This window comes from Lutjanus erythropterus, chromosome 24, assembly GCF_056507025.1.
Source record: "Lutjanus erythropterus isolate fLutEry1 chromosome 24, fLutEry1.hap2, whole genome shotgun sequence".
In the NCBI taxonomy this organism is placed as follows: Eukaryota; Metazoa; Chordata; class Actinopteri; order Lutjaniformes; family Lutjanidae; genus Lutjanus; species Lutjanus erythropterus.
The window spans coordinates 11,794,746-11,809,371 of NC_139340.1; the positions used below are offsets into that span (position 1 = coordinate 11,794,746).

The 14,626-nt window shown below is 41.0% G+C and overlaps 2 protein-coding genes across 11 annotated transcripts in view; both read right to left on the reverse strand.

Moving 5' to 3' along the window:
* Window positions 1-6,197: 6,197 nt before the first annotated feature.
* LOC146304787 (uncharacterized) lies at window positions 6,198-12,569 on the reverse strand. Its single transcript, XM_084713531.1, has 3 exons — window positions 11,654-12,569; window positions 9,547-9,641; window positions 6,198-8,988 (listed from the first exon to the last, which is right to left on the reverse strand). Exons 1-3 carry the CDS (start codon window positions 11,856-11,858, stop codon window positions 7,717-7,719), a joined length of 1,572 nt encoding a protein of 523 aa, XP_084569657.1. The 5' UTR covers window positions 11,859-12,569; the 3' UTR covers window positions 6,198-7,716.
* Window positions 12,570-12,722: 153 nt separating this feature from the next.
* The window catches only part of r3hdm1 (R3H domain containing 1), a 55,065-nt gene continuing 53,161 nt past the window's right edge, over window positions 12,723-14,626 (reverse strand). For 9 of the 10 annotated variants that reach the window (XM_084713520.1, XM_084713524.1, XM_084713521.1 and 6 more), the window contains one exon: window positions 12,723-14,062. In XM_084713520.1, the coding sequence (XP_084569646.1) occupies window positions 13,761-14,062 (302 nt within the window). In that variant the 3' untranslated portion in view covers window positions 12,723-13,760. The remainder of the gene's footprint in view (window positions 14,063-14,626) is intronic. The other variant, XM_084713525.1, reaches the window with a different exon arrangement.

A 14,626-nucleotide genomic window follows, 5' to 3' on the forward strand; every position in this document is an offset into this window, starting at 1 on the left:
TGAGACAAAATCTGCCACTTTCTCCTCAAAGCTATTATTTTCTTCATGCGGTGATTTCTATCTCCCAAAAGAGTTGACACTTGACAAAAGACGCTGTTATCACAGACGCAGAGCTGCCGTCCCTGACCGAAATCTAAACCATTAGACCGCAGAAAAAAAGGGACACAGGATTCTTCAGGACTCCTCTCACCCTGCTCACCATCTTTATAACGTCACCCCGTCTTTCAAGAGAGATGTTTTTGTTTTGTGTGAGCTAACCAACATCAAAATTGCAAAAAAAAGCTGCAGCTTTTATGCACCGACAAACTAGAACCTAAACTGCACATTTACAGCGCTGTTGCTCTACATTTGCTGCAAGACCGACCTTTTCCTCCACTCAGCGTGCATTCATGTCACTCTCTGACACCATATACCCCTTTGCATCTCCATTACAACAGGTCCACTCACTTGAAGGTGTATCTTTAACAGAAGACGAGCAGCTTAGCTCTAGTCGAGCAGCAAATTAACACCAAACCTCCTGTAGACTCCTGGACAGCTGGAAGCAAACGTGACAGTAAAATACACCAGACACCTGAATGTTTAAACAGCAGACACTCACAGACACTTTTGGAAATGTCTTTCTCTCTGCTCTCCTGCACAGACATGAGTTGAATATCACGAGGGAGGTCATCATGGCTTGGACAAATTGGGTGAAACAAGAGGTGAAGCAGGTCAGGCTTGCTTTGGCCCCACTCCAGAGTCCATCTTGATCTCCTACATGATCATGGACGAGAATCCTCTATCTCTCAAAGGAGCTGGTCTTCCTTGTGATGCTGAAACGAATTTACCTCAGTTTCATCCTCACTGTTCTTGAGTGTGTCAGCCCAGTCTGGAGTGACACAAAGCCTCTCCGAGGAGTTCTGAGAGGCTGCAGAAACGATGCTGCAGGATCATCGGCATCACTGTCTGCTTCGCTCTCATCGCTGAGGGAACGGCGTGATGAAGCCCCCCGCCGCACCCTCACAGACGCTCTTAACGACAGTTCATGATTTCCTGCCTGTAGCTTCAACACCCTCCGACTCGCTTTATCGGCAGAGGGAATAAGCAGAGCTAAAAGTCTTTTATTCCACATAGACTGAGATTCTTTTACAAATGACTGCTTTATTTTCGGGATATGATTTTGATTTTGTGCTGCTTATGATGTTGATCTCCATGTGTTGAATCAAAAACCACAAACACTGTTTATTCCTCATGCTCCTAAACTGTTACTGTTAAATACTTGACATATTATTTTAAGGTTTATGTGCTGGTTTGGTACCAGCAGGTCTTATTGTGTCTTATTTAGTTTATAGTTTACAAAACAACACACTTAACACACCATTACTTAAATGTAATGGTACAATACGGATGATTCCTGAGTCTAGTTCTGCAATCAGGAAATACACGACTAGGGGTCATAAACTACAAAAAAGGAAATTAAATCTGGAAAAAAGGCCTATAGTGAGATTGTAAACTCCAGCTTCAGCCTCGACCGCCCCCCGTGTCTCTAAATATATAAGTGCAAAATAATAGTTCTAAATTCTGTGGGGGGGCCACATGTGGCGACCGTGTGTCGAGCGTTGCGGCCTGCGGTGTCGAGGTTTAACAGGCAATCACGTTTCTTCTTCGCACCCCGCTAACAGCGAGCTTTTTTGAAATGGTCAGAGGAGAGACTGATAATTGCACCGACACTTCCTGGATCGCCTCGTATAAGCGAGGCGGTGCAGATGGGGCGCTGTAATGTGAGAGAGGAGGAAGACGGAGCGGATGATGTGTGGTACGGTGCACAGGAGGTCAGGAACTTAAAGGATAATTCTGCTTTATTGCAACTTGGGTCTTATTTTCATAGTTTTGGTTATGTTTTTATCAGCCATGACAACATTGTACTGACTAACTGATCTGACGACACTGAAGCCTCACTGCAACACACTGTTGCCACATTTTACGTCCCTGGGATTTATGATGCACACACAAGTGTCACATTTATTGTAGTGCATCAGATAGTTAATTGTTCTTTATGTCTTCCTATTGCACATGGAGAATGTGATTGGTTGCAGTTAGACAGAGAGTGGGAGTTTACAAATAATGATCTATACTCTGAAATGATAATTCTTCCCCCCACGATATGACCACAATGCTAACATCTAAATGTGGATAATAAATTCCAGAGGACAGAAAATATTATAAGAATCCATCAACGGAAATTGTTTTACTAATTTTAATGTGGGCTGATTATAGGCTGACGCCGCACTGTGAATTGCATAATGCAGGAATATGTGTTGCTGATGACATTACACAGAGACCAGTCGGGTAAAATTGAATTACGCTAAAATATCATTAAATTATCTGGTTATGAAAAGACCAGTCCCCTCAGGGACGCCAGTGGATGTCTGGCCTCGGGCAAACAGGAGCAGCCCTGATGTGAACACGGTTACATGTAGGGCACGTAGTGAATGTTAAAAACGGACAGCTCGGTTTTAATTTTACTCTTCATTTTCTCCTCCAAAAAATCTGCCACTTCCTCAGGTCACAGCTATTAATTTAGAGTGTAAAATATTATAATCCACAGCAGCGATGGACAAAACAAAACAAGACCGGAATTATTCTTTGTATTTGTTTCTGTAAAAACAGTTTGATGATCTGACAAGTGGCTGGAGCAACCAGGCAGGTATATATACATACTTTGGGGACAGTGGAAGACAGGAAAGAGGGACAGGTGTGCAGGTCAGGTGACTGGCAAAACCAGGAAACTCACTGAGGGCGACTGGTGGAGAGACGGGGAATGACGGGGACATGCACACATCGTATTTTGCTTATTTAATAGGTCTAGCACAAATCTTCTATTTTCTATTTGCTACAAGAGCCAAGATCAGAGAGGGCCTTGCACTTTTCTCACGGCCACCGCAGGCTCACTGCATGCGTGGAAGGGGAGGGTGAGGCAAGCTGGTCGCAATCTACAAGCTCACCCCAAGATGCCACTACGTCCTTCATACTGGTCCTTTAAGACTGTTTTTCTGTTTAGTATTTGGAGTAAAAAAGCTTAACTAGCACCACAATGAATGGGCTCACCGGGGCGACACAAATCTGAGGACACGCATTTTACACATTAGTCATTAGTCACAGTTGGGTTCCTTCAGTCAAATTCAAGGGGATTTGGTCTGTTTACATTATGGGTCATATGTTGTGAGACCAATTAAACACCATTCATCCTTTTTCCACAGCGAACACACATTAAACTGTTTTCTTGCTCTGTTGCCCCCAATTTCTTCAACGCGGCTCCTCCATCACAACTCCCTAATACCCATACAACATTTAGGCAGCGCAGCAGGAGGGATACAACTCATATCCCTCCCCACTTTCCCCCTCACGGGCAGGGTGATGATCTGTAAAGAGAATCATTAAGACGCAATTTGTGACTGCGACACGCACACGTTGCCCGGAGAAGACTATTCATCACCGGCAGCTCGTTCCTCACTGTGAGAGGAAAAAAAATGATGTAGAGGCTCGCTGCTTGTCTCATGACCTCTGACCTCTCAGATGTGTGCGCCTGAACATGACCGCAGCAGCGCGCGCACTCAGGGGTAAAACAATAGGTGGTCTGATGGTGATAGCCACTTCAAATCAATGGACGGACTTAGAAACAATGGACCCCTGGACAGACCTATTTTGTGTCTCTTTGTTGTTGTTCTGTAACTATTTGTAGTCGTTTTGTGTCTCTTTATGGTTGTTTTGTGTCTCTGTGTGGTCATTCTGCATCTCTTTGTAGTTGTTTTGCATTTGTTTGTGTTCGTTTTGTCATCTGTGTCATTTTTAATCTTTCTATAGATGTTTTGTATCAAGTTGTAGTTGTTTTGCAACTCATAGTTTTTGTCTTTTTGTAGTTGTTTTGCAACTCTGAAGTTGTTTTGTGTGTCTTTGACTTTATTTTGGGCACATTCGTGGATGCTGTGTGTCTCCATTTTGTCGTTCTGCATCTTTTTTGTGGTTCTTTTGTGTCTTTTTTGCAGATTTTTTTTGTCTCTGTAGAACTTTTGCAACTCTTTGTAGTTGCTTTGCATAATTATGCATCTATTTGTGGTCATTTTGTGTGTCTTTTAGCATCTGTAGTAATTTTTCATATCTTTGCAGTCATTTTGTGTCTCATTTTCATCGTTTCCTGTCTCTTTGTGGTCGTTTTGCGTCTTCTTGCGGTCTTTTTTTGTCTCATTTTGGTTGTTTCATGTCTCTTTGTGGTCAGTTTACATTAAAAAAAGAGAGTCAACAGTCACTTTAAGGCCTGAACCTGGTCAACCTGCTCAATAATCCACCCGTGGTCCAATCACAGGTTTGATCCCCAACAGACCTCTCACCGATGAAACGTCCTTGAGAAAGACACTGAGGCTTCCTTTCATGGCCTGCCGCTGTTTTTGACCTCCATCATGAAAGTCATACATGTTTAATATATTCACGAATGCAGCTACCTAATTACACTTTATGCATAATGAGGAGAAATAATGAAAAGGGAGTGTAATGGGGGACGAGCGTCAGGCCATTTCAAGTAAAATAATTCACGCTTTCTGCTTGTTGACCCTCCTCCTTCTATTCTACCACAATAACCTCAACCCCCACCAAAATAATGGGTAATTGTTGAAGACGTGCGATCAGAGGGGCAGCACAGGGGTCTGGGTGTGAAGAGGCAGCGCTCCCTCTGCTCTTCATCTTTGATGAAGAGTTCATCTGCTGAAAATGTAATTCCTCTTTCCTCCTGGATGTTTTCATTGTATTGGAGAGCTTCCCCTAACGACGCCCAGCGCTGCAGCTCGGCAACCTCTTCCACTATGTTCCTATGGTAACAACCCAGAGTGTGTGTGTGTGTGTCTGGGAGATGAGTGATTGTCTATGTTTGTGTGCGTTCATTATGGTTGTGTGGCTTATTTTTACATAATGAATCAATTATCGAGGCTGCAGAGCGAGCTCATTTGAATAATCGCAGACGAAAAAACGCTCTCCACACAACATGATTTTACTGAGCATCTTCACACATCACATGCACAGATCAGTATTTCCCTTGGAGAAGGGCGCAACACTCCCTGTGTGTGTGTGTGTGTGTGTGTAGAGGGGAGAGGGTGTATAATGGGACGTCCAACTGACATCATTTGCCTGCCAATCTGCACCCTACATGCCAAACCCAGCCTCTGTAATAGCTTCACTGAGCTGCGCTATGGCAGCTCCACTGTCTCTATTTTTAACCAGATCACAATGCAGGAGAAAGTGTCATAGCGCCCCCTACTGTCCAACATCAGTCCATGACTCTGATCGCAACAAAACGAGGGTTTAAGAACATCAGAGTCAGACTCAGGACACACTGAGTCATAAAATCCTGAGCACAAATATTTGTAGCTTCCTCTCAAATATGTCTCTGGCTTATTGTTAATTAACTTGGATGTTTGAGCTTCACTGTGAACAGAGTGACGTACACGCAGAGTTTGACCCTGGAAGTCTGTTTTCATAAACATTTCAGTTTGTCTGAGCTCATCTTAAATCTCAGTTTAAACACCTGCTTCACGCAGGATTTGAGTGCAGGTCAACGACACACAAACTGCAACATAAACAAACATAAAGTAGATTTTGTGTCTTAAGGAATCCTATAAAGTAAAAGTTTGGAAATCACCTAAATATGATCCTACAAATAATAGCAAAAACAAATGTCTAAAAATCTCCTCTATAACACAGAAAAAAAGTCACCCAAGTGATGTTTTTAACCACATTTCTAGCGCCACTTTTTTATTTTCTAAAATAATAATAAAAAACCCATCAACATGTTAGTGTACTTGTACAAGACAGCATATATTTGCACAAATCCATGTAAATGTTCACACTGAATAACATAAATATAAAACAAAAGCATTCACATATAATTTAAAATAGAACATTTATGTTACTTTCCTTTCCTTTTGCACATTCACAGTACTGTATGTAACTTCATGTCTCATGTAAAACTCTAACACAGGAATAATGGATAACTGTGGCATCACTGATTTTAGCATTTTTCAATATTGGATTTGTTAAAACTTTGGATATGTATTAAATGACGTATTTAGAGATGAGAGCAGTTGAGAGAGTTTCTGTTGCAATTTCAGTGGGGTCATGTCATATAATGCCGTACTATTCTGCAAAATCACAGCTAGTTTGGAAGCTGATCATGATTCAAAATATTGTGTTTAAGCAGCTTTTTTGTGGAAAAAAACATCAGACGCAAATTATTAATCAAAGGGACATATTTTAAATGACATTTCTGGTGGGGGTCTTAAAGCCACAATGGCCTATATTGACATTTTTACCATCTTTAAATTTAATTCTGTATTAAAATGTGTTAAACTCTGGCATAAAATAGACCAGACTTCAGTTTACCAGATTACAGAAATAAAAAAAAAACAAAAAACACAACGAATGTCTCAAAGAAACCAGACACAGGTTTCTGTACTGATAAATAAAGATGAAAGACGAGAGGAGGAAGATGTGATTATGTGAGACAGGTTGGCATCTGTCATTTTTTTGTTTTTAATTAGAAGCCTATCTTTTGTAATTAAGATGTGAGGAGGTTAATTAAGACTTATCTCTACTGCTGTGAGAACACCGTTTGGATTAGGACCTGCTGTTTGAAGGCCTAGTTATTAATCCATGCACAAACAAAAAGGGGAAGCTTCACCATAGAAACAAAGAGAGAGCAAAAACAATGGAATTTAAAATCAATATGAGCACAAAACTGACAGTCCTGAGGCAAATATAAAACACACAGCATTCTTCATTTCTATAGTTCTTACTTATAACCCAGAAAAATGTAGAGGACCGGAAACTGTGGCTGTAATGTAACTATACACTTACATTTTTTTCCTAAGGTAGATTTTGATGTCAGACACAACAGCACCACCTTGTGGACACACATAAAATTACAATCATTGCTTTTTGTTCCATCTTATTCAACAAAAATATAAATGGAACACTTTTGTTTTTGTTCCTGTTTTTCATGAGTTAAAGTAAAAGATCTAAGATTTCTCTTATGCACACAAAATGTTTATTTCTCTTTAAATTATGTTGACAAATTTATTTAAATCCATTTTAGTGAGAACTTCTCCTTTGCCTTAAACTCAAAGATTCAAATTTAACTACGGAAGAAAAGTAAATCATCTCAAAACTTTATTAGTTGGGCTCAAAACTCAAAAATCTTCTTCAGTAAGTTGCCTTAAAATTTGGCTTTTTCTCTTCTTTTCATTTTTACAGTATAAAATGTGCAGTTTTATCTTAACAAAATACATTCTTTAGGCACTGAACTAGGTCTGTTTCACTTTTCACAAAGTCATGACGCAGATATTCTGAACGCAACCATAACCAATCACTCTTCATGCCTAAACCAAACCAACCCAACCAATACTGGCCAATCAGAGGCCATACAAAGCCTTACTTCAGAGTGTCCTTTTATTGTGGCTGCTCCATGACACATCTGGATCATAATCCTGCTGCTGAATCAGCATCTCCATGTGCCACATCTGTCGGGTGGATGGATTATCTTGGCAAAGGAGAGGTACTCACTAAAATGACATAATTTGAGAGACATAAACCTTTTATTTGCACAATATAAGTCTTAGATTTTTTTTTACTTCAACTCATGACAAATGGAGCAAAAACAAACATACTGCGTTTATATTTTTGTTGAGTGTATTACATTCTCTGGGACTTGTCTCTGAGTTTAGCAATTCTGCCCTCTGCTGTCTTGTAGAAGAGGAGACTGGACACTGAAGGTCCGATGACTTTTATGCAAGAATCCTCGAACACGTACAGAACATCGTCGTACAGGAAATTCACATCATCACAGATCTGAATCAGTTTCTGTTTCTCAGGCTGCTTCTGCTTGTCATAGTGAATCTGATGAACTCTTAATCTCGACTGCCAATCATCCACTACAGTGCTGAGTTTTCTCACGGCATGCTGGATCCCTGAAGCTGTCCTGGAGGTCTGCTTCTCAGTCAACAATATCTGCATGAGGTCAGTTCCTTCAACACATTTAACGGATGCAGCAAGACCTCTTAAGCACCTGTCCAACTCCTTTTTGTCAAATTTGTCAATGTATCTGAATGTGTATGAGTCGACGTAGATGCACGTATCCTCTTCTGTATCCTTCATATTGTTCTCAGAGGACTGTGAGACATCTTTAAGTCTGGTCCGGAGGAGCTTAGCGGTGACAGCTGAGCTGCTCTGATCTGATTCCCTCAGATAGTCACTGCTGCTGTAGTGAGAGCCCAGACGATCCTCTCCTCTGATCTTGGCTGCTGAAACCCCGTCTGCTCTGGTGTTTTCATCTTCTCGTGGCTGTTTTGCTGATATTTCCTCTGTGGGGAGCCAGTCCACGCCTGATAAGGAAGATCTAATCCCTGCATTGATCTCCCCTCCGAACACTTGACCGGGCTTGGCCTTTGCTCGCTCGGTTCTGGACCGAGCTCTCTGCTCCTCTTCATCGCTGTCTGTGTTTCCTACAGTCAAACTCCTGCTGGAAACTTTTCTCCTCAAGGAAGCGTTGTGAGTTTTTGCATTTGAGCGCAGAGTCTGGACTTCAGCTGCCTCACCTGTGGTCTGCAGCGGCGTTGATAAGCTGTTTGAGCTCGCCGGCTCCAGCTTAGCTTTAGAACTGCTGCGGCTTACAGAGCTGACAAACTCGTGATGAGATATTACCCTCGGATTAAGAGGAGGTCCTTTTAGTTTGACGGCAGCAGTTTGGGCTGAAACTGCGGATTTAAGCCGGCTGGCCCTGCGGATGAGGTCCCCTCTCAGGGCCTTGACGGCGGTGAAAGGCCCCTCGATTGTGGCTTTCCTCTGCTGGAGCAAAGGCTGGAAACGTAGCGACCTGTGAGCTGAGCGCAGACTCTGAATCAGCGACTCTTGATCTCTGCCGAATGCAGAGAGGTCCACTGTAGCACTGGGAACGTAGAAGAACACCTGCAGCACGAGGACACATTTCAATCAGTGTCTCATTCAAAATTCTGGTACAAAGAGAGATGATTAATTTTGCTGACTAATAATTTTCATCAGTGACATTTTTTCCCTGACAAAAACAAGACATAAAGAGTAATTTATGATGACAAAAACAATGATGACAACTAGAGACACTATTCTCAATTCATAAAAAGTCCACTAGCATGCAAAAATACAGAAATGTCAATGAGATGCTAGAGCTAATAAATGTAAAGTTTTCCCCTGATAGGTAACAAAAAGAGGAATGCACGTTTGAAAAGCTGTGGTAACTTAATGATGAGAGATGAGAGAAAAGAGAAGAAGTGTAATGTGAGTATACTTAGACGTTTCAGGAGTATAAAGTGAGTTTGGAAATTGTGTTTCCTGTGTTTATAATGGTTAAATTGTTCAATATGTTCATGGCAGAGTGTGTATTTCCAGAGCAGTGGGCTTTTGTTTTCAGGATAACAGTCTTAGCTTTACTTTGACAGCTATAAACAGCTGATCAACTTACAGCCCTGGACTCGTCATCGACATACTTACATCTCTGGTGAAGGGGAACACGGTGAGATCGTAGTCTTCAGGGAACTCGTTGTCCGCCATGATCTGCCGCTCCTTTCGCACCACCCTCTCTGCATCTGCCAAGAGTACCGCACTGTTCTGCCATGGTCTCTACCCGTGTCAACATTATAATGATGCTTGTTATTTCTTGTCACAGAGCGTGCACAAAGCTGAACTCATTATCGAAAGGTCTGATCTGACGCTGGCCTTCTTATGACACTACACAACTGTGATACTAAGACAAAATTAAACCATTCATCAGCCAGGCACACATCCCTGCAGCACTTCATGTAAATAAATGTTGATTTATACTTCACCTCTCAACATAACCTACTGTATAAGTGGTTCCCATGGGAACCACAATTAGTTCCCATGGGAACCAATTATTGCTATAAACCCGTGATGTATTTAAGAACAACTGCAGGTGAATTGCGTACAGTATGGCTGGTTTAAGATCTTTATATATTTTCATTTCACTGCTCCTCATCTATTACCATTATATTGAAGTCACAGCTAATAAGCATCTGAATTTCTGAGAAATAAATACCCGACTATAACCCAGAAGCTTCTGACCATCTGGAGGGAAAATGTTCCATCTGTTGTGCTAAAACAATTTCAAAATCCATTTCTCAATTTGCGACTGTGCTTGCTGATCCAGGTAGGTTGATACAAACATCCTTGCTCTTTTTGTGAAACCCACGCAAAAATCTTAAACATCACATTGTGTGAAATGTAAAATACTGAACAGAAATATTAATATATACCATCGTAACCCTTAGTATAGGGTTCTTTCTTGTTTTTATCTAAATTGAGCATAGATACATGTCATTTCCTGAAGCCAGTCTGATGGAATACCATTTAAGTCAATATTATTATTATTATTTATAATTATATCAACTTTATTTAAATTTCAGTGACATAAAACTCTAGTTAACAGTTATTTACAGAGGGCTTAGACATCAGTACAACATAACTTGAGTCCATCTCTGCCAAAAACCTAAGTTAATATGACATAAATAAATAAATAAATGAAATAAGTAAATATGCCTATGAAATAAATAATTCAGCCTGTGAAATGCGTCTGAAATAAATGCAATAAATATATAAAAAAATGGAAATATAAATATACCCATGAGTCAGTACTGTTCAAGAAATAAATAAATATGGATACGAAATAAATGCATAAATAGTATGGCTATGAAAGAAAAAAACAAGGCAAAAAATAAATGTAAATATAAATGTATAAATGAGTCAACATAGTTCTAGAAATTAATAAATTTGGCTATGTAATAAGGCAATAATAAATGTAAATATAAATGTATAAATAAGTCAATACAGTTCATTAAATAAGTTCAGTAAAATTACTTATTTTCTGATGCAACATTTATTTATTTCAGGATTTATTTAATAGGCATATTTATTTATTTATGTATTTATTTAAAATGGACTTAAATGGCATTCTATACCAGCCAGCCATATTAATGTTTTTATTCAAGTTTTATTAATGAAATGTTATATTATAATCCTCTTGAGTTGACTGGGTACTTATTTATATTTTTTTCTGTGACTGTAATGTAATGGTAATGAATATCTGACAGGCAGAAACTGGGGCGACTGGATTAATGAAACTTAAAACTTGTTTTTAGTTTCAATGGTACTGAATAAAGACGTCAACCTAAAAATGGCCAATTTTTAAATGGAGTTTTGCGTGTTAACTTTTAAGGTATTACTGTGCTGTGCAAGCGAAGACCACTTAGCATACACACAAATACACACACCACATAAAAATAACCTTGTGCTTTGTTAATTTACTTCCAGATCCATTAAAAAGTGAAATATAATGGTAGTGTTGCTGTGGCAGGCAGAAACTGGGGTTAGGTTACTGGATGAGGAAGTGAACCTAAAAATGCTACATTTTTGAATGGTGTTTGGTGTGATAACAGTAAACAGTTATTAACGCGTATTGACTATTTACAAACTTTAACTAAAGTTTAGACAACATAACACGCGCTCTGTCTCTCCCTCACACACACAAACATCACACGGTGATTAGTTTTTTCCTGTGCGTTGCTACAATCCGTTTGTTTACCTGCAGCGTCGTCAAAAGTGACAAACGCGACTCCGTCCATATTGGTGGGGTATGTGACCGCCTCGACGTCTCCTCCGTGACTCCTCCTGCGCGTCTGGAAATGAATAGTCAGCTTATCGATCATCCTGCTGACGGTCAACACCCCGACGGGGACACCGGACACGACGACCGTCCTGCCGCTCTCCGTCCAGCCGTTGGTCGCCATAACGGCTGCAGAACCGACGTTGAAACCTAGCAACACATCCCAGCTAACGGCTAACCCGCGTTTTTCCCACCCCACGCCATTACTGTATACACACAGTTACCTTAACAGTTATGTTTCACTTTCGCTCTGCCCGCCTGCAGCTGTGCTGGTTTCCTTTGCAGTGACAACGTTTGTCCACCAGGCGTCTCCGTTTCTCTACATTTCACCACTTATTCAAAATGGCCAATTTATGCAGCTGGAAATTAGGCTGCTAAGCAGAGCAAATATCTGCAATGCCCAAAAGGCAGAGATACAAACTCCGTGGCAACATTTTCCAAAGAGTTGCCTCATCTGTTGCTCTGAGAAAACATTTCAATAGACCCTCAATTTGCTGACTAGAAGAGTGGTTCTCAACCGAGGGATCGGGGGGCCCAAGGGGGATCGCGAAGCAATTTCTAAGGGTCATTAGATGGTTGTGGAGAATGAAATAAAAATAACATACTGTGGCAGCAGCATGGGAAGAAAATAAAGGAAAAGCACTTAAAAAATATGCAATATACAGCTGGCCTCATACAATAATGATTAAAACTACAAACCAGGAGTAAAATGTCAATTACCAACAGGTAAACACTAAAAAACCCCTAACATTTGCATTTTGTTGCATAAAATAGCAAACTACTCAGTTGAGGATGAGACATGATGGGAAACGAGGGCTGTATTTTAGTCTGGGGGACGTTTTTTTAAACATTACATCACCTGTACTAGTCATATAATTTAAATTTAGTAGATTTCACGAACACCAACTTAATTTTTCTGGGGGCGAAAAGGGTGAGAACCACTGTCCTAGATTATCGCTCGCCTTTTAGCTTGGAAAAAGTCAACACGTGTGGTGCAAACATTTATTAGAGTCAAACAAAAAAAAAAAAAAAAAAGGAAAATTAAAAAGAAAAGCCACACCAGACACAGAACACCTCTCATGATTCACACGAACATGAAAAAAAAAAAAAAACAGAAGAAGCCAAGTAGAGTGACAAAGTCGATTGCATTTTTCTTGTGCATATAAACATTTTAATTAAATATAAAAGAAAGTGGCCTGGCCGAGTGCAACAAACAGGTACGAGGAGGAGGAGGAGGAGGAGGAGGAGGAGGGGGTTAATAATAATAAAAGAAAATCCAGGCCCAGTCCGATACCAATCACATCTACATCTCCTTCATCACTTCAGTGCAAATCCAACATTCACTGTGTATAAAAGTGACTTTAAATAATTCAGGTAGTATATCTATTATTCAGTGTTTATTATTGTATGGGCTCACATTGTACAATTGCTGCTGCTGCTGCTGCTGTTGCGTGTAAAACGAGAGAAGAAACCTGTTCTTGTGTACCTAAACGCTGCTCAGTTTCATGAGTCAGTGATTGGAATCAAGCTAGGACTGAACAGATGAATGTTAAATTAAATAAAACACCTGCTTTGATATGAATGCTCAGTTTGACATGGTACAGAGATCCAATTTGTTGTCTAATTTTACAAAAGTGGTCACAGAAACATTCTTGAACAAGTGGGTGAATACGGTGCTGCCACACTCATACACCTGTTTTTAAAAAGTCACTAACAGCTGGCAGATGAATCTCCAAACACTTTAACTTGTGAACAGCAAACTAGGCTTTTAGAATAGAGAGGGGGCGCCGCGGACGCATTTCACAAACAAAAACCAAACCCTGCACAGACCTGTTGGCCAGAAAATAATGATAAAAATGAACTAAAACGAAATAAAAGTGAACATTCATTCTTCAAACACTGGATATTTTTGATTTGGACAGAGTCTGGGACTAAAACCGAGACGGTCCAGACTGAGGCAGCAGAGGCAGGTGGTTGGATGTGCGTTCATGTGGCGCTCCTTTAGGCGCGCCGAGATCTTTAGCAGCTATGAGCCGGCTTTGTCCGAGTCACACGGCTCCCCTTTGTGTCTGGTACTAGTTCGGAGTTTGTGGTGGAGCGTGGCGCTCGGGGCAGCAAATCTGGAGGGTAGCATGGCAAAGATGGAGTATGATGAGGCCAGGTCTCCGCCGGGAGCGTCTCTGGTTGTGTTGCGCAGCAGCCGCGGCTGATGGTCCGACAGCCGCTGGATCAATTCGCCCCCTCTGCAGAGCTCTGCCAGGAGGTGGTGGGAGTCTGTACAGCTGATCCCCTCCGGAGGATCTGTCACTTCCAGGATCTGACTGCTCACTGCAGACACACACACACACACCCACATGCAAACACACACACACAGACACGGACAGAGAGACAGACAGCGCTGTGAGCAGCCGAGCCAGTAAATAAAACAACTGTCATGGGTGAAGAGAAAATTCAGACCTGCACCATCGGGAGGCTTCAATAAACTGCTGCTGCCAGCTTTAAAGCTTTAGGTGGAAGGATGGTCGAACCTGTCGCAGTTTGTTCAAGCAAAATCGTATAAAAAAATGTGACTTAAATTTGGCGTTTTTACCTTTTCTTATCAAAAAAAGCACGATTGTCAGTCTACAGATGAGGCTGCTTTTCGTATTTGCCAGAATGAGCGACATTTTACAGTGTTGAACCCTCCATTAATGCGCGTGAGCCCCCTCCTTGTCGATTGTGCTGGTGGGATTGTTGACAAGAGCACCTGAATAATGCAAAAAAATATCTCGGCGAGTGCAAAAAAAAAAAAAAAACCACGACGCCATATTCGAAATAATCAGCACATTTCTCTCGGCACAATACCGCCGGGGCTGCAGGTTCCACTGCCAGGTGTGAATTCTGCCCTGTCTG

Excerpts from the sequence above, each read along its gene's own strand:
- LOC146304787 (XM_084713531.1), bottom strand. The coding sequence starts at position 11,858 with ATGGCGACCAACGGCTGGACGGAGAGCGGCAGGACGGTCGTCGTGTCC. Across the intron at positions 9,642-11,653 it reads CACTTTTGACGACGCTGCAG|ATGCAGAGAGGGTGGTGCGA; the intron begins GTAAACAAACGG and ends TACTCTTGGCAG. Across the intron at positions 8,989-9,546 it reads TGTTCCCCTTCACCAGAGAT|GTGTTCTTCTACGTTCCCAG; the intron begins GTAAGTATGTCG and ends CTCGTGCTGCAG.